At 40.3% G+C, this 23,610-nt stretch overlaps 1 protein-coding gene across 4 annotated transcripts in view; it reads right to left on the minus strand.

The window, feature by feature from the left end:
• The window catches only part of Alg12 (Alg12 alpha-1,6-mannosyltransferase), a 68,788-nt gene that overhangs the window by 31,956 nt on the left and 13,222 nt on the right, over nt 1-23,610 (minus strand). For all 4 annotated transcript variants that reach the window (XR_012967019.1, XM_076195831.1, XM_076195832.1 and 1 more), the window contains exons 3-6: nt 19,352-19,484; nt 16,643-16,816; nt 11,273-11,426; nt 2,640-2,784 (exon numbers count right to left, since the gene is read on the minus strand). Coding sequence is in view for 3 of the 4 variants with exons in the window: in XM_076195831.1 (XP_076051946.1) it covers nt 2,640-2,784; nt 11,273-11,426; nt 16,643-16,816; nt 19,352-19,484 (606 nt within the window). In the remaining variant the exon portion in view is untranslated. The remainder of the gene's footprint in view (nt 1-2,639; nt 2,785-11,272; nt 11,427-16,642; nt 16,817-19,351; nt 19,485-23,610) is intronic.

Genomic DNA, 23,610 nt, shown 5'->3' on the forward strand with positions numbered 1-23,610 from the left:
GAGAGGATTAGGAGAGGAACAGAGGGAGTAATTGGTGAGGAACAGTGTGGGTTTAGGATAGGTAGGGGTTGTGTGGATCAGATTTTTGTGATATATGTGAGAAAGCTTTAGAAAATGATTAGGATGTTTTCTGGGCCTTTATGGATTTGGAAAAGTCTTATGATAGGGTAGACTCGAGGGCACGGTGGGAGGTATTGCAGATACATTTAGCTAGTTTCACATAGTTATGTTTTACAGGACAGGAGCTATGCTCATTGTGACCCATTTTCATATCTCTCTACATCCAGTTTTTTCTTGAAATCATGTATAGTTCTGGCATTCACTATTTCACTGTTCAATTTATTCCAGATATTGATCACTGTGTGGGAAACTATTCTTTTTCAGGTCTCTTCTGTAATGGTCTTTCTTTAGTTTCTTTTCATGCCCTCTTGTTTCCCTCTTGTCCCATTTTAATAGGTCATCTCTATGGAAAATTTCCGTCCCTTTCATAATTCTGAAAATGGTCAACAAATCACCTCTTTCCCTTCTCTGCTCCAATGTAGATAACTGTAATTTCTCCAATCTTTGTTCATATGTCAAATGTGATAGTGTGGGTGCCATTTTTGTTGCTGCTCTTTGGATTCTTTCTAATTTTCTTGTGTTTTTCTTTGTGCTAGGTGCCCACATTGATATAGCATATTCTAATTTTGGTCTTATCATTGTAATAATTATTTTCTTAACCATCTCCTCATCCATGTAGTCAAAGGCCACTTTCATTGATCTTAATAGGTTGTAGGTCTCTCCAAATAACTTATTTACATGTTTGTCAGGTGTCAAGTCACTTGAGATGATTACTCCTAGGTCCCTCTCTGAGTTTACTTTTTTGATAGGAGGAAAGCTGTTAAGAACAGTCAAGAGTTTTTATGATAGTACAACCTGTGTTCGAATTAGAAATGGAGAGAGTGAGTGGTCTGAGGTAAGGTGGGACTTTGCCAGGGATGTGTCATGTTGCCATGGCTATTCAATTTATACATGGATGTGAAGGTGTGAGAGGTAAATGGAAGGGTAATGGTCTGTGGATTTGAGATGATTAAAGGAAATGGAGAAAAGTGGGAGATAAGCAGACGACACTGCGCTTGTAGAAGGATCAGAGGAGGGATTGAGGAAGTTAGTGACAGAGCTTGGGAGTGTGTGTGAAAGAAGGAAGTTGAAGATAAATGTTGGTAAAAGTAAGGTGATGAGATGTACAAGGTAAGGGATGGCAGCAAATAATGATAAAAATAATAATAACGATGATAATTATAATAATCTACCTATACAGTATACCAAGAGACTCTCCTCCCTTATAAGGATTACAGAGAAGCATTTTGACAGGAAACCTTTTGGTCCATAACTAGGTCGGATGTGGAAAAAGATAAATGAAATGAATGAATAAATAGATAATGACAAATAAAAATTTTTTTTATAAGTAAATAAACAATAAAAATTAAAAGATAAATGATAATAAATAAAGTAGTAGGCATTACAGTATATTAAGTGTTTATTTAAATGAATCTTAAAACTTTGAACTGTACTATATTACACTGCCTCTGCAGGAAGTTTATTCCATCTCATTGACTACATGTTGTTTCTACCCACTTCCATATTAAATCTACTTCCTGACAGTATGAGATCATTATTCCTTGTCTGGTTTGCATTCAGCATGAAAATTTTGTCACTTGTGATGTTGTCAATTCGCTTTAGAATCTTAAAGATAAGAGGGAGGGTGGAGGGGAGTGGAGTGTATTCAGGGATGGAAAGGGTGGGAATGGGCTTTATGTCTTTTTCTTTTTGGCTACCTCCCTTGTAAGGGGGAAAAAAACCTTTGGTATATGTATGTATGTATGATCAAGTCACCCCTGAATCTAGGCTTTTTTTTTAGGGAAAATAGATTCATATGTTTTAGTCAATTTTCATATGATTTATTTCTGATATTTGGAATCAGTTTTGTGGCACTCTGTTGTACTTTCTCCAATTTGTCAATGTTTTTAACGAGATTCAGTGACCATATGGAGGGAGGTAGCCAGTCAAGGCATCCACCCATTCCACTCCCATCCACCACCCAATTGTTTTCCCTCTCGTCTTAGCTCCTCATGGATGAAGGGTCATCCCTGTCTCCTGCCCACTGCCTGGGTTAGAGGCAATGCTGCAAGACACAGCACATCCACAACAGGGCTGCTTCATTTACATGGTGTGATGTATCAGATGTTTAGGATTTTAGTATGTAACCAGTAGTTGAACATGTCAGGCAAGGTTCTTAGGGCTGTTTGGCCAAGGTGTTTGAGGTGGACATAAAGGGTGTGTGTGTGGGGGGGGGGGGTCTTCCTTGTGACCAGTTTAAGTTAGCAATATACCAAGATGCATCACCTTCCATCCATAGTGATTATGATTTGGATTAATGTCACAAACTCCCCATATCAGGAGGCTATGACAGTGCCCCTTACAGAGGACTTCGTAGCATGGAACTTAATGAACCATGCCCTTCGTTCAATTTGCTGGCGACTGGGTTCAAACTGCTGTCACCCTATACTCCGCCACAAGTAGCGACGCTCTGACCCGTTCTGCCAGCGAGCGTCCTCCACCCAAAGTAATAATTCTAAATTCTTTAGAGAAAAGGATACTCCCCAGTTGTGACTTTGGTTCTGGTATGTGTTGAACCAAAACACATCACCTTCTGCCCAGAGCAGTTTCTTCCACAGACAGGAGTCTATTCCTATAGTGGCCGCCAAACACAAAAATCCAGAGGGAATTCCATATCGTAAGAACCTGAAAATAAAAAAAAATGATGTTAAGAAAATATACAAACACCAAAGGCTCTTTCTCCTTTACCAGGGAGCTAGCCAAAGTCATAAGATATAATTCCATTCCCACCCATTCCATTCCCACCCACTCCACTCCACTCCACCACCCCTCACTCCCTCTCACCTTAGCTCCTCATGGATGACGGGTCATCCCTGTATCTCACCCAACACCATAGGTCAGAAGCAATGCAGCAAGACACAGCACATCTATAGCAAGGCTGCTTCACTTAATCAGCAACCCACCCCTGTGTCCCCTTATGCAGAAACATTAAAGATGAAGAAAAATCCCTTCAGGCAGCATCAAAATATACATACATATACCAATGGCTTTTTCCCCCTTACCAGGGAGGTAGCCAAAAAACATCAAAGGCATAAAATCCATTCTCACCAATTCCATCCCCACATACTCCACTCCCATCCACCCCCTCCTTCCCTCTTATCTCGTCTCCTCCTGGATGACAGGTCATCCCTGCATCTCGCCTACTGCCCTGGGTCAGAAGCAATGTAGCAAGACATAGTACATCCACAGCAAGGCCACTTCATATAATCAACGAGTCCCCTCTCTGTCCCCTCATGCAGAAAAAGAGAAGACGGGAGAAATCCCTTTGGGTTGCATCAAAATATCAGTCACACATACTCCCTCACCCCCATCCCCCACCCGCTCCTTTTCATGCATCACAGCATCATCCATACACAACCATTCTCCACTCACCGCTATCTTGTCTTCTCCCATCCTTCCTCAACAGACATTCCCCTCTTTCCTAATGCCTCTTTTACCCCATCCATCCATCTCACCCATGGTCCCTCCTCTGATCTTGCTACAAGTGCAGTGTCGTCAGGAAACAACAACTAGCTTATCTTCCATTTTTTTCCATTTCCTTTAACCATCTCAAATCTCTGTCCCATTACCCTTGCATTTATCTCTTGCACCACCCCATCCATGTACATATTGAACAGCCAGGGCAACATGACATATCCCTGGCAAAGTCCCACCTTTACCTCAAACCACTCACTCTCTCCATTTCTAATTTCAACACAGGTTCTACTATCATAAAAACTCTTGACTGCTCTTAACAGCTTTCCTCCTATCCCATATATCTGCAATACCTCCCACAGTGCCCTCCTGTCTACCCTGTCATAAGCCTTTTCCAAATCCATGAAGGCCCCAAAAACACCCTTACCTTTTCCCACAGCTTTCTCATATATCTGCCTTACCACAAAAATCTAATCCACGCACTGTTTTTCACCAATTACTCCCTCTGTTCCTCTTCTAATCCTCTCAATCAAAACCCTCCCATAAGCCTTCCCAGCTACACTCAACAAACTTATCCCTCTGAAACTACTACACTCACACTTGTCCCCTTTTCCCTGGTAAAGTGGAACTAGTCAAAACATAATTTTAGGAAAATATATGAAATCATATGTAAAAGTCAAAATATAATGAAATTTATGAAAGTTAAATATAATTTTAGGGAAATATATGAAATCATAATCTAGACAAGAGTAGTTTCCTGTGGCTGAATTTATTGAACAGAACAAGATTCAAAGGTATGATGCCACTTGTCAATGGTTAGAGCGAGACAGTTTTCAATAGTCTATGGAGCAGAGGTTTCTACTATCTATTTACCTAGTTGTACTACACGGGAAGGGAGCTATGCTTGTGGTGACCCGTCTTTGTATCTTTCAGCATCGAGTTTTTTGTAGGAGAGAGGCCAAACGCAGAGTATGGGTTCCAATATATTTGACGTTTCGCCCAGCAGGGCTTCTTCAGATATAACACAGTTGAGAAACAGTAACGGTAATAGTTGGCAATCTTATCAAAAGCCGAAATAAGAGCAGGGAAAATTTTCGTCAAGCAGGTATTTACTGTGTGCCATGTCTAGGTTGTGAAAAGGTTTACGTTGGTGAAAGTTTCCGTGGTATTGATAAGAGATTATTAGAACATATTCATGATATGAAAATATACAATATGAATAATGCCATTGTTAAACATAGATTCAATACAGGCCACAATGCTGACTGGAATAATTCCAAAATTATAAAATATGAAAACCATACAATGAAACGTAGATGTTTTGAATCTGCGTTTCTATCCCTCATTGACAATATAAATCAGAACAGTGGATTTCTTGCAATAAATAAACCATTGGCAATTTTAATAACCAAATAACAAGCAATTTGTGCAAATTGTGTATACACCATTTTTATGTTTGTTTCTCCCCGCAAGCTCGGGCTATAATATAAGGAGTAAAATGTTTCTTAACTGTGTTATTTCTGAAGAAGCCCTGCTGGGCGAAATGTCAAATATATTGGAACCCATACTCTGCGTTTGGCCTCTCTCCTACAGTGCTGTTGCAGTCATTGCTGCTTTTACTCACTGAGTTTTTTCTTAAAATCTTGAGTAGTGTTTGCACACACAGTTTCTTTATCTAAATTATTCCAGGTATCCAGCACTCTGTGTAGGAGGCTATTCTTTTTCCAATATCTTCTATAGTTATCCTTTTTGAGTTTCTTTTCATGACCTCTTCTTTTTCCATTGTCATTCTTTAGTAAGTCATTCCTATCAAGGATTTCCATTCCTATCATGATTCTAAATATAGTCAGTACATACATACATACATATACCAAGGCTTTTTCCCCCTTCCAAGGGAGGTAGCCACAAAGGGAAAGGCATAAAAATACTCCCACCCATTTCATCCCTAAATACACTCCACACCCCTCCCACCCTTCCTCTCATCTGAGCACCTCCTGGATGACGGGTCATCCCTGAACCCTGCCCACCGCCCTGGGTCAGAAGCAGTGTCGCAAGACACAGTACATCCACAGCAAGGCCGCTTCATTTAATCGGCGACCCCCCCTCTCCGTCCCCCTTTGCATATAAAGGGAGGACGGGGAGAAATCCCTTCGGGCTGCGTCAAAATTTACTCACACATACTACCCCCCCTCCCCCCCCCACCCATTCCACCTCATGCATCACAGCATTATCCATATACAACCATTCTCCACTCACCTCTGTCTTCCGTCCTCTCCCTTCCTTCCTCAACAGACATTCCCCTCTTCCCCAAAGCCCCCTTCACCCCATCCATCCACCTCATCCTAGGACGTCCCCTCATGTTCACTCCCTCCACATCTGCCTTCCATACCTCTTTTACTAGTCTTTCTTCACTCATTCTTTCCATGTGTCCAAACCATCCTAATATTCTTTCATCAACCCTCTCTCCCAAATCCTTTTTCACCCCTGTTCTCCTCCTCACCTCCTCATTTCTCACTCTATCCAGCCTAGTAACCCCCACCATACTTCTCAGACACCTCATCTCAAACACATTCAAACTCCTTCTCTCTTCTTCTCTTATGTTCCACGTTTCTGCCCCATACAGTGCTGTTGGCACAATCACTCCTTCATACAGTCTCCTCTTCGCATCCATTCCCAAATGTCTATTTCTCATTACACTCTTTAAACCACCAAGGCATTTACTCGCTTCTCTCAATCTACATTCTACCTCCACCTTCACTCCACCTTTTCCTGCTACACTTGCACCCAAGTATCTAAAACTATCCAATTCCTCCAGTCGCTCTCCCTTAATGTTCACTTCCAGTCTACTGCCACTTTCACCCCTTGTACATCTCATCACCTTACTTAAATATAGTCAGTAGATCACCTTTTTCTTTTCTCTGCTCCAGTGTTGGTAGTTCCAATTTCGATAATCTTTGTTCGTATGTTAATTTGGAAAGAGCTGAAGCCAACTTTGTATAAAATCATTTGCCATCACTTGGGATAAGATCCTAATGAACAACATCAACGTCACTCCATTGTCCCTGGTCTCTCTTGCACAATACTAGCATCCTTCAGGTAATCAGCAACATCCTCTAGGTGGACCATAAGTCACTCAGGGAGGAGATATTGTGTTGTTGTCTCCGGATTGTTAGTGTGGGACATCACAGTATGAGGTCTTCTATGTTTTCTGTGTGGTGGTTACATTTAGAGGCAGTTTGAACTTGGTCCCACTGGACAAGAATACTAAAACAATGGGTCTCACTTTTGATATACATGACTTTTAGTGGATCAAAGACCTGACAATGAGGTCCAGGCAGGGGGGGGGATAAGAGAGAGAGAGAGAGAGAGAGAGAGAGAGAGAGAGAGAGAGAGAGAGAGAGAGAGAGAGAAAGAGAGAGAGAGAGAGAGAGAAAGGAAAGGATCTGGACAACAAGAACTGCACCTGTGCATCCACAGCATGGGACCCATCAATCCAGGAAACACAGACACCCCACAAACAACACAAAATAAGGCATTAGGAATAATAACTATCTATATGATGATGATGATGTTGATTGGTTTAACATCACAAACTCCCCCCTATTAGGAGGCTAGGACAGTGCCCCTTACAGTGGAGTTTGTAGTGTGGAATGTAATGAACCATGTCCTTGGTTCAACTCGCCCTGAGCAGGGTTTGAATCGCCATCATCCCGACCTCCATCGCAAGTAACGACGCCCTAGCCCTTTATATGGGAGATAGCCAAGTCAAAAGCACATACCAACTCCCACTCATGCCCTTCCTATCCACCACTCTTCCCCTGTCTCATCTTAGCTCCTCATGTGTTGTTGGGCTACTATGCGGAGTGTTGGGTCCTCAGTATAAAGGAAGTGGTGAGTGGAGCAAGTCTGGTCTAATACTGGTCAGCAGAGTGTAGTTATGGCCTCTTCTAAGTGCCCTCCTAAGTTTGATAATGAATATGCAAAATTGGAAAAAGATATAAGCATATGGTGTAAGTTAACTGAATTAATGAAAGATAAGCAAGCACTAGCCATATATTTATCTTTAACTGGCCGAGCTAGAACAGCATCTTCTGAAACTGAATGAACAGTACTGAAGAGTGAAAATGGTGTACAGAGCATTATTGAGAAAATGGACACACTGTTCTTGCCTGATAAAGGTTGACGTCAATTTGCAGCATTTCATAATTTATATAATTTCAGAAGAGATAACAAGAATATTAATGAATATGTGAGTGAGTTTGAACATTGATACTTTAAGTTTACACAAGAAGGAATGACACTACTGGACTCTGTGATGGCTTTTATGCTTCTTGCTTCAAGCAACTTGCCTGAGTGAGAGACTCAAATTGTGTTGTCAGTGATCTCCGAAATCAACTATACTAATATGAAATCTACTTTAAAACGTATCCTTGGTCAGCAATTGAGTGTGCACTCAACTCGGGTGTCAGATGTGGACATTGATACAGAGTGTCCCTCAAGCATTAAACCTGAGCCTGGTTTTTGTGGACTTACAAAAGGCATTTGATAAAGTACCACACAAAAAATTATAAAGAAAACTCAAAACAACAAGAGATATACACAGAAAACTATTGAAATGGATGGAAGATTTCTTGCAGGGGAGAAAAATGCGATAGGTACTCAAGAGATAAAACTCTACTTGGGAAGAAATAATAAGTGGAGTCCCACAGGGTTCAATACTGGCTCTGATATATATGTAAACAACATGAAGGTGTAGAATGTTACATGAACTTCTTTGCAGACAACGCAAAACTACTAAAGAAAGTGCCATACTATATACCAAAGGATTTTTTCCCCCCTTACAAGGGAGGTAGCTAAAAAAACAAAGGCATAAAAACCACTACTACCCATTCCATCCCTATCACACTCCAATCTCTCCTCATATGACAAGTTTGTGAGTGCAGGTGCCATTTTTGTTGCTGCTCTCTGGATTCTTTCTAATTTCTTATATTCTTTTTGGTACTGGGTGACCACAATGTCACTGCATATTCGTCTAGGCCTTATCAGTGTGACCAATATTTTTTTAATCATTTCTTCATCAAAATATGTAAATGCCACTTTTATTGATTTTACCAAGTTGTAGGATTCTCCAACAATTTTGTTTATCTGTTTGTCATAGGACAAGTTGTTTGAGATAATTACACCCAAATCTTTTTTGGATCTCTCCTTCTTACCTCCTTGGTTCCAATTTTATATTGTCCTGATATTCTGTTTTTGCTTTTTCCAAACTCCATTATGCTACATTTCTAATATTGAAGTCCACCTCCCATTTCTGACTCCAGTTCCATACTTTATTCAGGTCTTCCTGCAGTGATTCGCAATCCTCTTCAGTTTTTACTTTCATTAACAGTTTGGTGCCACCAGCAAAGAAGCTCATGTAACATTTCACATCATCATCCATGTCATTCACATAAATAGCAAACATTATTGGAGCTAGTACAGATCCTTGCGGTACTCCACTGATCACCTCTTTCCAATCTGAATATTTTTCTCTGAGCACTACTCTCATCTTTCTACCAATCAGGAAGTCCTCCATCCATTTTAGTAGGTTCCCTTGTATCCCTCCTATATGATCGAGTTTTTTTTAGTAATTTTTTGTACTTTGTCAAAAGCTTTTAGTAAATCCAGGAGGGCACAGTCAGCCCATCCATTTCTTTCTTGCACTATATCTATTAATCTTGAGTAGATACATATTAAGTTTGTGATACATGATTTTCCTTATCTGAATCCAAATTGTCTTGGGTTTATTATGTGTGTGTGTAACAGGCAGGTGCATTCACACAAGATTTAAACAAATTTGGAAATGAATACATACATACATACATATACCAGAGGCTTTTTCCCTCTTACATGGGAGGTAGCCCCCCCCCCAAAAAAAAAAGGTATACTTTTTTTTTTTTTTTTTTTTTGGGAATGTCCCCTTAAGGGCTACAGGTAGTAGGATTCCTAGTCCTATCCCCGTCCTGTTTTTTGTCACCTCATACGACTCAAGTGGGAAGACTTGGTGGCAGCATCCTTTCCCCCCACCACAGGGTTAGGTGAAAAAAGGAAAGGAATACTCAGAGAAATGGTACAGCACAGTAACAAGGGGTGGGGGGACAGCATAACGGAGGGACATACACACATACATATACCAAGGCTTTTTCCCCCTTACAAGGGAGGTAGCCAAAAAGAAAAAGGCATAAAATCATTCCCACCCATTCCATCCCTAAATATCCTCCACATCCCCTCCACCCTTCCTCCCATCTTAGCACCTCCTGGATGACGGGTCATCCCTGCACCTTGTCCACTGCCCTGGGTCAGAGGCAGTGCCGCAAGTCACAGCACATCCACAGCAAGGGAGAAATCCCTTTGGGCTGCGTCAAATTTTGCTCACACATACTACCTCACCCCCTATCACCCCACGCGTTCCACCTCATGCATCATAACATCATCCATATACAACCATTCTCCATTCACCCGTCTTCTGTCCTCTCCTGTCCTTCCTCAACAGACATTCCCCTCTTACCCAAAGCCCCCTTCACCCCATCCATCCACCTCATCCTAGGACGTTCCCTCATGTTCACTCCCTCCACATCTGCCTTCCATACCTCTTTTACTAGTCTTTCTTCACTCATTCTTTCCATGTGTCCAAACCATCCTAATACTCTTTCATCAACCCTATCTCCCAACTCCCTTTCCACCCTTGTTCTCCTCCTCACCTCCTCATTTCTCACTCTATCTAGCCTAGTAACCCCCATCATACTTCTCAGACACCTCATCTCAAACACATTCAAACTCCTTCTCTCTTCCTCTCTTTTATTCCATGTTTCTGCTCCAAACAGGAGGGGCAGTTGCAATATAATAAAAGTGTCATCATTTCTCTATGAACAGATTTCCTCTATCACAGATAAAATGATGTGTGGCTCTGGTCTGTAGGGGCACCCCATATAGACCTTAAAGTATCAGCTGCATACTACTTTACCACAACAACATGCAGCCAATACCCCAGATGGGACAAATGAATACAACACTGATTATTAAGATAACTCGCCCAAAAATTACAAGGTAAAACACCCTAATACAGGACTTGCAGTAATGGTTATAAACTGGACAAATTTAGATTTAAAAAGGAAATAGGCAAGAATTGGTTTACTAAGAGGGTGGTTGACGAATGGAATAAACTTAGTAACCATGTAGTAAGCACTGAAACTATCAGTTGTTTTAAGAAACGATTAGACAACGTTATGGATGGGGATGACAGGTGGTGATGGATACGGAGCTGCCTAGTGTAGGCCTTATGGTCTCTTGCAGTCTCCTTCATTCTTATATTCTTATGTTACATTTTAACCCACTCAACTCCGATGACAAGATGTCTTGTCACTTGGTCAAATAAAACAAAAAATCATAATAAAACAACAAAATGTTTGATGATCAAACAGCACCAGAAAAATATGACGTCACATTTTTCTGGTGCTGTTTGATCATCAAACATTTTGTTGTTTTATTATGATTTTTTGTTATATTTGACCAAGTGACAAGACATCTTGTCATCGGAGTTGAATGGGTTAAAAGATGGGTTCCTATGAAATCAAGGTCAGGGAGTGACCCCTGATATAAAAGCTACGCTCATTTCAAGACATGATCCAGAGTAATGTCATACCTTCTGTCAGGAACTTACTTTATGGTGTCTATTCTTTGGCTGACCAAGTCTGCTAGAAGAATGGGTCCCAGGAGGAGGCAGAGTTCTGACCGAAAGATGAGGACGGCCACGCCCGAGAAGAAGACCATATGCTTGTGCTTCTGCTCCAGCCAATATGCATACACCAGGATTGCTGAAATAACAAGAACCTGTTATTCTAAAACACGAGTAATGAGAGTTAGTCGTTCCAACTCCTTTATCACGTTGACACCTTTTACAAATTTTATACTGGTTGCAGGCAAGATGCAGGGATGACCCGTCATCCAGGAGGTGCCAAGATAAGAGGGAAGAAAGAGGGTGGAGGGGAGTGGAGTATGATAGGGATGGAATGGGTGGGAGTGGTTTTTATGCCTTTGTTTTTTGGTTACCTCCCTTATAAGGGGGAAAATGCCTTTGGTATATGTATGTATGTATACTGGTTGACAACAGATGATATTGTTCGGCCAAGGGACCAATAACAGGTACCCGCATCAAGTGGATCTACGAGATGGATGTCTTCCTGCTGCCTCCCTCCATTTAAAAAAACTGTCAACATCTCTACCCGCATCTGGAAGGTGCAGCCGCGAGTGATTGACACTCAGTCTCCGCACAAGGTCCGTGTTTTTTATCCATCAATTTCAACTGGATTTCCTCCACCTTATCACATTAGACCCCCCCCCCCCGACCCGTCCACATGAGGGAATGGAGAGGGAGGGTTGCTGGTACGTGAAGTGGCATTACTGTGTCTTCTTGCATTGGTTCTGACCCAGGCAGTGGGCAGGAGACAGGGATGACCTTTCATCCACAAGGAGATAAGAAGAGAGAGTATCAAGGGTGGTGGATGGGAGTGGAATGGGAGGGAGTGGGTGGATGTCTTTGACTTGGCTACCTCCCTTATAAGGGGGAAGAAGCCCTAAGTATATACATATATATATATAGATCACATCAGAGGAGCTGACAACTGGCAATCACTCCCATTCTTCTACTGCTACTACAGTAAACCCTCGATATAACGGATCTCGATATACTGGATATCAGTTATAGCGGAAAAAAATCTGACTGGACAAACCCTTGCTATAATGGATTTTCATCTCTTATAGCGAGGGATCCTCGGTTATAACTGATCTTCAGATATAACAACAGAGCCCTGTCCCTATATCGTCCATTATATCAAGGGTTTATTGTAATTTCTAATATCAGACAAACTTCAGGATATAACAGATCTGTCCTGTATTTCCATCGGATATAACGACAGACCTGTCCCCATATTGTTCGTTATATTGAGGGTTTATTGTAATTTCTAATCCTACTAATTTCTAATATCAGACAAACTTTGGAATATAACGGATCTGTCCTGTATTTCCATCAAATATAATGACAGACCCCTGTCCCCATATTGTTCGTTATATTGAGGGTTTATTGTAATTTCTAATCCTACTAATTTCTAATATCAGACAAATTTTAGAATATAATGGATCTGTCCTGTATTTCCATCGGATATAATGACAGACCTGTCCCCATATTGTTCGTTATATTGAGGGTTTATTGTAATTTCTAATCCTACTAATTTCTAATATCAGACAAATTTTGGAATATAACGGATCTGTCCTGTATTTCCATCAAATATAATGACAGACCCCTGTCCCCATATTGTTCGTTATATTGAGGGTTTATTGTAATTTCTGATCCTACTAATTCCTAAAACTGGACAAACTTTGGGATATAATGAATCTGTCCTGTATTTCCATCAGATATAACGGATCTTCAGATATAAAGACAATTACTGTTGCTGTTGATATCTTTGTGATTAAATTTTCTTTTCTGTGAAAAATGTAAATGCTTTAATGCTTGTATATAAACCATTAGGGGAGAGCATTTTATAAGCTATTGCTTCCGCTCTCTCCTTTTCAACAAATTAATATTTAAATGTATGTATATATGTACATCTTCAACATGAAAATGTAATGTGTGATATTTTGGTGAATAAAAAAAAAAAAGATAAACCCATCCCCAAATCGTTCATTATATCGAGGGCTTATTGTACATGCTAATGATAAGAAAATAGTCCCATAGCAATACAATACTGACATCAATCCAAAGAATCTTCTCAGAGAGATCTATGAAAAGACCCAAGAACCACTGCTGGCCACTGAAGGGTCGCAAGTTTATAGTTAGCGAAACTCAAGGTCTAACTATCTATATACAGTGAGTCCTCCTTATAAGGTAATTCTTTATCCGGTAAATTCACAGTTACGGTATTTGGTAATTACTACTCTCGATTCTATTTACGGTAAGAAAAATTCACAGATATGGTATCCGCTACATATTTTGAAGATGGAAAGAGCAGGGAGAAGGTACGTCTGCCATATCCTATTATTACATGTTATAATGGAATCGGTATATGGTAATTTCAATTTGCGGTTAGGTTTTCAGGAATACATATGTACCGTATAACGAGGACTTACTGTACTTATAGGCTTCTTCCCCCTTATAAGGGAGGTAGCCAGCCAAGGCATGGACCCACCCCAACCTAGTCCATTCTTATTCTTATCCATCAACCATTCGTTTCCTTTTTATATCTTAGCTCCTTGTGGATGGAGATTCACCCCTACCCCCCCTACCCACTGGAGGTTCATCCCTATCCCTCACCCACTGCCTGGGTCAAAAGAAATACAAGACTCAGCATGTCCACAGCAAGGCCCACTGCTTTATCTACACAATGACTCCCTCCTTGTCACCTCAAACGAAACTAAAGAAGACAAAGGATTACAAAGGAGGAGCATGCCGACAGGAGACCTTTTGGTCCATAACTAGGTCAGATGGAAAAAAAATATATATATATATATATATATATATATATATATATATATATATATATATATATTTATATATATATATTTATATATATATACATATATATATACATATATATATATATATATATATATATACACATATATATAATGATAAATAAATAAACAAATAAATAAAATTTATAATATAAATAATAAAAAATGAAAATAAATAAATAGGTAAAGTTAAATAACAAACAAACAGGTAAATAGTAAATAATAATAAATTGACAGATAACTAATAATAAATGATAATCAAGCAAATAATGAACAGATAAATTATAACAAATAAATAAATAATATAAAATAAATGGCATACATTACAGCACCTTGCTTGGATGTTGATCTAAATGAATCTTGAATTTTTTAACTGAACTACATTGCACTGCCTCTGCAGGATGTTTATTCCATTCATTAACCCCTTCAATATGGGCCAAAATCTCGCGGGCAGCATGAGCTACCAGACATGCGATGTTGCGTCATAATACTCGCATTATAAAAAATAAAGTCACTGCTCAATCGCTCGTTCTCTTTCACCTGTGAATTTTGATAACCATAGAAAATATGATGAAGCCAGTTTACAGAGTATGGAGGTCACGCAGGTACAACTACAATATATATAATCAAGACACCGACGTCGGCATCCTCGCGTACCCACTTGCTCCTCATGACGCCTATGTAGGCATTATCGTATCGAAGGGGTTAACTATATGGTTGGGCAATGTTAATTTCTCATTCATTCACCATTCGCTACTGACATCTACCTCTAGCCTTTCCCCTTCCATGGTCAACAGACATCCTTATAATAATAATAATAACTTTATTTGGCAAAGAATCAATATACATGAAGTGCCCTTTTGCCCTGTCCATCCACCTCATTCTCTGTCTTCTCCACAAGTTTACCCTATCCACCTCTGCCTTTCACATTTTCTTGCTATTCTTTCTTCATTCTTTCCACATGCCCAAACCATCCCAATTCTGCTATCCTTCTCACCTCATTTCTCACTCTATCCATCCTCATAACTCCAACCATGCTTCTTGAAATCTTTATCTCAAGCACACTGAGTTGCCTCCATAGTGTTCTAAAAAAAGTAAAGGCATAAGAGGGTCTAGGAGCTTTCCAATCAGCACCCTAAGGTTTAGGTCTTTTAATGTGTGTGGATGTGGTACAGATGAGAGTAAAAGGGAAGAGATAGGTAGTATGTTTGTGAGAAGAAAGATTGATGCATTGGCTTTGAGTAAAACTAAGTTGAGAGGGAAGGGCAAGTGTGAGTTTGGTAGTGTCATATGCAGACTCACATGTTTCTAGTTGTCTCTTTGCAAATTTTCCAGATACCTATTTCTCACAACATTATCCATTTTCCAGACATTTACTTGCTTCCTTTACTCAATAATTTACCTCCACCCTCATCCATCTCCTGCTATATGTGCCCCTTAAATACTTCTTCCAACCTCTCTTTTTAAACCCACTTCCAACCCTCTCCCCCTGTACATCTCATCACCTTACTTTTACCTGCATTTGCTTTCAGCTTTCTCATTTCATATACCTCCCAAACTCCACCACTAACTTCTTCAGTCCCTATCCAACCCAGCTGCAAGATACGCGAGTTCAAGAAACATTTATATTTGATGCATTGTAAGGTTGTGAGGTGATATACTATAAGATTAAACTAAATTCTACATACATAAATATACCAAAGGCTTTTTCCCCACTTACAAGGGAGGTAGCCAAAAAACAAAGGCATAAAATCCACTCCCACTCACTCCATCCCCACATACTCCACTCACACATTCCATTCCCACAAATTTTACTCTAATTCACCCCCTTCCTTTCCTCTTTTATCTTGGGTCCTCCTGGATGATGGGTCATCCCTGTATCTCGCCCACTGCCCTGGGTCAGAAGCAATGTCGCAAGACACAAAATATCCACAGCAAGGGTGCTTCATTTAATTGGCAATCCTCCTCCCCTTCTCCGTCCCCTCATGCAAAAATATTGAAGATATGGAGAAAACCCTTTGGGTTGCATCAAAATATCATTCACATGTAACCATTACTTAACCCTCCCCATTCCCCATTCACTCCCTTCCATGCATCACAGTTTCATCTATACACATTCCCCAATTGCTCCTATCTTCTGCTCTCTCCCTTTCTTCCTCAACAGAAATCCCCTTCTTGCCCCCTTTACCCCATCCATCCATTGCATACTTGATCACCCCCTCATGTTCACTCCATCCACCTCTGTCTGTCACACTTCTTTTACCAATCTTCAGTCATTCTTTCCATGTGTCTAAACCATCCCAATACTCTTTCATCAACCCTATCTCCCAACTCTTTTCCACCCCTGCTCTCCTCTCCTCCTCATTTCTCACTCTATCCAACCTTGTAGCCCCTACCATAGTTCTCAGACATTTCATCTCAAACACATTTAAACTTTTCCTCTCTTATGTTCCATGTCTCTGCTCCACACAGTGCTGTTGACACAATCACCCCTTAGCTTAGCGAACAAAGTACTACCTACCAACAATAAGTGCAAATGTATTTGGTAGAGGTCGACTGAGGTAATACATGAAGTGGAACTGTGATGCCGTGATCAGAACAAACCACGTAGTCATGCTGTTGCCGAAGTTCACTCTCAGCTGCTCTCTATACTTCTTTAAAGCAAGGATCACAAAAAGACCCAAAACAGCTCTCACTGGAAAATAAAACATCATAACAGACAACTTACAATGATGTCCATTTATATAACTTACAAATATAAATATACATATCCAGGTACTATCAAAAAGTTTGTAAATGATCTACCGTCATATGACATTACCATATATCAATACACACACACACACATATATATGAGTGTGTGTGTGTATACATATATATACACACACAATTCATGAGTTCTGTGTATGTTTTGTTTTGATTATCATGCACACTATAGCATTGAGGAACTCATGATATATGGTAACAGGTAATACATTAAATGCAAAGTCAAGTAGGTCATCCTTTCCTTCCCCTACATCAATCTTGTTTTTGATAGACTTTCTTCAGCTACTCCACAATCAAAATTTTAAAAAATGTAAGACAAAAAATTTAAGGTACTACAATCAATCAATTGTTGTCTCAAGTTTCACTAAATGGAAAACCCACAGCCCCACAGTGGCTGGTAATGGTCCTTGGAACCTCCCACAGATCTCTCTGGGAAGAAGTTTTGGATTGCTGTCTATGTTATATAAGCATGGGACTATTTTTGTCACTGGTAGAAAGTGATAGGAAGACAAGAGAGTAGTTACTGGCTATCAGCTCCCCATGTGTAAAAAAGTGTAAGAAATACAGTTAAAGTTACCAGAGAGAGATCTTGTGCCCAATCTGGTGACTGAGTGTCAGCTCTTCAGTGCTCCACCTCCTGATGGAAGGGAGGACATTGCTGAACCACCATATGCAGGTACTTGTCATTGATCCCATGGGACTACAAGACACTATGCAATGAAAGGACAGTGGGGAGGAAACAGGGATGACCTTTCATAAAAAAGAGAGTAACAAGGGTGGTGGATGGGAGTGGATGGATACTTTTGACTTGGTTACCTCCCTTATGGGTTATTCTAGTATTATTAATGTATATACTTGAGTACAGCATAAAAGTTTTTATGATCAAACTTTGAGGCAAAAATAAAAAGGGGATCATAGTGTACACATTTTTTTCTTAATCTAAATATTTTCAATTACCATAACCTCCCTGCTAGTAGGCCTACATTCATATGGTATAATTGACTAATCTTGAAAATACTATTTTTTTCTGTTACTACTTGAAGAGCCAAGCCTCATCCACTATATATGTTGCTTAAAATCTACAAATAAAAAAATTGGTGATTATCTTTTCTTTCTCAAATTGCCATGCATCTTCAGATTTACATCACTGATGTGTAGATCTTAATCGTTAGCATATGAGGACACTGATGTTGGTGGCCTGAGGCATGACTGGATATAAGGATGCTGGTGTCCTGATTATATTTTGTAGTTGTAGCTGAGTGACCCCCGTTTTCTGTGAACAGGTTTGTTTGTGTTTGCTGTGGTCATCCACATTCAGGGTGAAAGAGAATGAGAGACAGGGAAGATGATATTGCTGTAACTTTATATCTTCTAGCCCACATATTGTGATGCATCATCAAATCATACATCAGGCAGTCTAACACTTGTACGCAAATATTTGACTCATATTGAAGAGGTTATGTGACATAAAGCTCGTGGTTTTCATCTTCATAAAGCAATAAAAGGAAAGAAATTAAGCTTCACAGGAGGTAGGTCCAGGGTAAAAGAGTTTACTTGTTTGGGGGCCAATTGTTTACAATAAGAACCATGAGAATTGTAGTCAGGTATCAACAAAAGCAAATATCCCTGCAAATCTTAATTTTTGCCAGGCATTTGAAGTGGTTTTTCTCAGTATTTAACAGTGGCCATGTACAAAAATACATGTAAGCTAAGATTTATATGAGGTTTTGATTTTTGTGAAAATAGAGTTTGCACAATTAAATATTTAAATAAATTATATGGGGGTCATACCTCACCCACACAAACACACTTGTTGTACAGTGATTTGTATAACTAAATTTTTCCTGCATAAATTGGGCTTTGGCAGATTTTGAGTTATTGCATAACTTCAAATTTGCATATATTTTCTTTAACATAATTAGAGCTGACAACCAGTGGTCAAAGAACCACACATTTGCAAGCAAGCTGGGTCAAGTTTGCAGAGAGGTGATGAAACTAGAAGCTCTCTGAAGATTCAAAGCAGTCAATAGTCAAATCATGAATAACAAAAATATATGAGATAAAGATGAAATAACTCCTTTCTTGTAGAAGTAATTTACTTTAATACAACAAAGACAGCAATTCAGTGTGTCTTCCTTGGGGTTGAGGGGTTAACAGAATGCCTATGGACCACTCCCAGTTGTGCTAGAGCTTTGTGTTTTAATTGGAAAATGAGAGACAACAGTTGAACAATTGAATTTAGACCACAGTTTACCTCTTGACTGCTTTCATTCCTGAAAAGTAATTTCAACATTATAAATCTAATAAATTTATGGGATACCTGTTCTTAGTCTATGCATACAGTTCAAAAGAAAGTGTGGCTTGAATTCGGAGCTAGCATGCCATTTTTAGTTGTCACCAACATGTCATCAATTTGAGTTTCCTAAGCAACCTATTCCCCATGTACAAACTTTATTTGACTTACCTACATATTGTGAGTAAAACTTGGATATGCCTATTAGCTGAAATAGAAAGACAATGGGGAAGGCAACCGCTGACACACCAATGGGCCCCAGGAATGTCCTCGGAACAACTCCAGGAAACTCTAGGTGATCGTACTGTGAAATAGGATAAATGATAATTAGTACTTTCTCCTACATCTTTAAATACAATTAAGGTTACAACAGAATAAAGAGAGAACCCATTTGGAACAAAAATGATCAACTCAGAATCATATTCTTCATGTCTTCAAATACTATCTTATATGAGTAAATGTGGTCTTAAGCCATCTGATATGATTGATTTCATATACTATTCAACCACTGTAACACTCCCAAATTCCAACACTGGATTACCATACTTTCCAATGTATCTAACATTGCATTTCCCAAGAATCTTCACTATCACATGTTTTCCATTCCTCTTAATTGACCTCCTTACAGTTAAAATCTCCTACTCTGTTCATTAGTATCCCTCTGAAGGAAACATGTGTCTGACATTTCCTGGTAATAAACTTCATCCCAAGATTTAGTCTTGGGGGAACTTACCTTATATACATATATATATATATATATATATATGCAGAAAGATCACTATTAACAACACGTGATCCACAAATTTTGCTGGTAACCACTAAGGAAATCGGAAGAAAACAGTTTATCCCAAGCGCTTTCGTGTAATTCACATCTTCAGGGGAATACAGAAAAAGTTGTATTACAAAGAGGTTTAAAAATAACAAGATTATACACTAGGAAAGGAACAGGCAGGTGTGAGATGTCACAAAATTAAACACTAGGAAAGGAACTGGCATAGCACAAGATGACACGAAATATTACACTAGGAAAGGAACCGGTGAAGGACAAAAAGTCACACAAGAAAAAAGAATAAGTCTTGGTACACAAAGTCATCAAAGACTTGGTGAATTGTGCTGGTGAATTGTGCTGTTCTCTAGATTTCTTTTTCTTTGATGACTTTGTGTACCAAGACTTATTCTTTTTTCTTGTGTGACTTTTTGTCCTTCACCGGTTCCTTTCCTAGTGTAATATTTCGTGTCATCTTGTGCTATGCCAGTTCCTTTCCTAGTGTTTAATTTTGTGACATCTCACACCTGCCTGTTCCTTTCCTAGTGTATAATCTTGTTATTTTTAAACCTCTTTGTAATACAACTTTTTCTGTATTCCCCTGAAGATGTGAATTACACGAAAGCGCTTGGGATAAACTGTTTTCTTCCGATTTCCTTAGTGGTTACCAGCAAAAAATATATATATATATATATATATATATATATATATATATATATAAACAAAAATATATATATATATATATATATATATATATATATATTATATATATATATACATATATATATATATATACACTCACACATACACACATATATATATACATTGTCTGGTTCTTCCAGATTTATGGGATAGGAGGAAAGCTTTTGGGAGCTGTCAAGAGTTTTTATGTGAGTAGTAGAGCATGTGTTAGGATTGGAAATGGAGAGAGTGAGTGGTTTGAAGTAAAGGTGGGACTTCGTCAAGGATGCGTTATGTCGCCCTGGCTGTTCAACTTATACATGGATGGGGTGGTGCGAGAGGTGAATGCTAGGGTAGTGAGTCAGGGATTGGAGATGGTTAAAGAAAATGGAGAAAAGTGGGAGGTGAGCCAGCTGTTGTTTGTGGACGACACTGCGCTTGTGGCAGGGTCAGAGGAGGGATTGAGGAAGCTGGTGGCAGAGTTTGGGAGAGTATGTGATAGAAGAAAGCTAAAGATAAATGTGGGTAAAAGTAAGGTGATGAGATGTACAAGGGGTGAAAGTGGCAGTAGACTGGAAGTGAACATTAAGGGAGAGCGACTGGAGGAAGTGGATAGTTTTAGATACTTGGGTGCAAGTGTAGCAGGAAAAGGTGGAGTGAAGGTGGAGGTAGAATGTAGATTGAGAGAAGCGAGTAAATGCCTTGGTGGTTTAAAGAGTGTAATGAGAAATAGACATTTGGGAATGGATGCGAAGAGGAGACTGTATGAAGGAGTGATTGTGCCAACAGCACTGTATGGGGCAGAAACGTGGAACATAAGAGAAGAAGAGAGAAGGAGTTTGAATGTGTTTGAGATGAGGTGTCTGAGAAGTATGGTGGGGGTTACTAGGCTAGATAGAGTGAGAAATGAGGAGGTGAGGAGGAGAACAGGGGTGAAAAAGGATTTGGGAGATAGGGTTGATGAAAGAATATTAGGATGGTTTGGACACATGGAAAGAATGAGTGAAGAAAGACTAGTAAAAGAGGTATGGAAGGCAGATGTGGAGGGAGTGAACATGAGGGGACGTCCTAGGATGAGGTGGATGGATGGGGTGAAGGGGGCTTTGGGGAAGAGGGGAATGTCTGTTGAGGAAGGAAGGGAGAGGACGGAAGACAGAGGTGAGTGGAGAATGGTTGTATATGGATGATGTTGTGACTGCATGGGGAGAAATGGGCGGGGGGGTGGGGTAGTGTGTGTGAGTGAGTTTTGACGCAGCCCGAAGGGATTTCTCCCCGTCCTCTCCTTATATGCAAGGGGGGACGGAGAGGGGGGGTCGCCGATTAAATGAAGCGGCCTTGCTGTGGATGTGCTGTGTCCTGCGACACTGCTTCTGACCCAGGGCGGTGGGCAGGGTACAGGGATGACCCGTCATCCAGGAGGTGCTCAGATGAGAGGAAGGGTGGGAGGGGTGTGGAGTGTATTTAGGGATGAAATGGGTGGGAGTGTTTTTATGCCTTTCCCTTTTTGGCTACCTCCCTTGGAAGGGGGAAAAAGCCTTGGTATATGTATGTATGTATGTATGTGGTTCTTCCAGTGGGCTCTCCAGCCTGTGGTCTTCTAAGAGGGTTCTTGCAGTATGACTGTAGATCTTCATTTTCTTCATGCTGTTTGATGTCCAAGACTTGATCTGCTTGCATGGTGCTTGCATTCGGTGGCATGCTGCCTGTGAGCATATGGAGACAGTGCAGTTGGACCTTTAGGAGACGATGATCCAACGGGACTGCCCGGTTTTCTTTTGGTTGTGCAAATCATGGTTTCTGTGAGGGAGTTTTGACAGTGGCATCACCTCTCTGCCAGTTGGTTTCTGGTAGGATGTTTCTTTGGTGTCACCTTGTTCATTGTATTTGGTGAAGCCCTATATATCTGTGGGGTGCCCAATGGTCTGTGCCATCATTGAGATGGTGCTACATGTATCTGTGTACTTCCCTGCTGGTTGGCAGTGGGTCCTGTGACTGTGTGTGTGAGCTATTCTTTGTCTTGGCTTCCTTGCAAAACCTGTTCGATGTGGGTGACCCTGCAGAGATTTCCTCTCGGTCAACAGCTTTTGTGGTCATTGGGATTCTCAAGTCTGTCTGCCATGTCAAGGTGTCAATTCTTGGATAGGGTGTACACACAGGGTATTTGGAATAAATTTGATAAATTTTTTTTATCTCCTGTCATTTCAGAACTATTTGAGGGATTTAATAGTGGTAATGTGCAACAGATAGCTGATTGTGTACTATATTGGTGGGTGCGAGAGATAGAGAGCATGGACGACTGGAAAGCACTGGAATATTGGAAGAGAGTGACCTGCATCATGATGATTCACACCGGATTAAAAGATTTGGAAAACTTGGGTGCAGCTCAGTGCTCCTTGAATACCATAAAGGCTGTGAGATGTCAGCTGGAGAATTGCAATTGAGATGTGGAAGCAGTGGCTAGCAGGATCATAGCATGCATGCTGACTCTGTCTGCACAACGAAATTTGTCGAGAAGCTGCAATTCAGACCTTGGCGAGAGAGATGGGCAATAGTGATGACTATGAAAAAAGCACTGAATGAGGATCTTCACTACTCTTCATATAAGAGGTGCAAGGGCCAACTTCTCACCACCATGGCCCAAGAGAACCACCTTACAAAAGCCAAGAAACTCCTCAACAAGGTCAAGCACCCAGTCGAGCCGGGGATGCTCTGGTTCTTCTCAGATGAGAACAACTTTTGCCAGTACCAGTTGCACAACTTGCAGAACAACAAGTGGCTAGTCTGCAGTCTGCATGAAGTCCTGTGCTTCATAAAGATCAAGTTCCCTCAAACCGTGATGGTCTTTGGGTGTGTTTCCAGTGAAGGCCACATCATGCCACCCCACATCTTTGAAGAGGGACTCACTTCAGATGGCTATATTGAGTTGCTGTCCACTGTTGTCAAATGCTGGGTGGAGAGGGCGAATGCGGGAAGACTATACTTG

This window comes from Oratosquilla oratoria, chromosome 12, assembly GCF_046742065.1.
Source record: "Oratosquilla oratoria isolate Oo_2021 chromosome 12, ASM4674206v1, whole genome shotgun sequence".
In the NCBI taxonomy this organism is placed as follows: Eukaryota; Metazoa; Arthropoda; class Malacostraca; order Stomatopoda; family Squillidae; genus Oratosquilla; species Oratosquilla oratoria.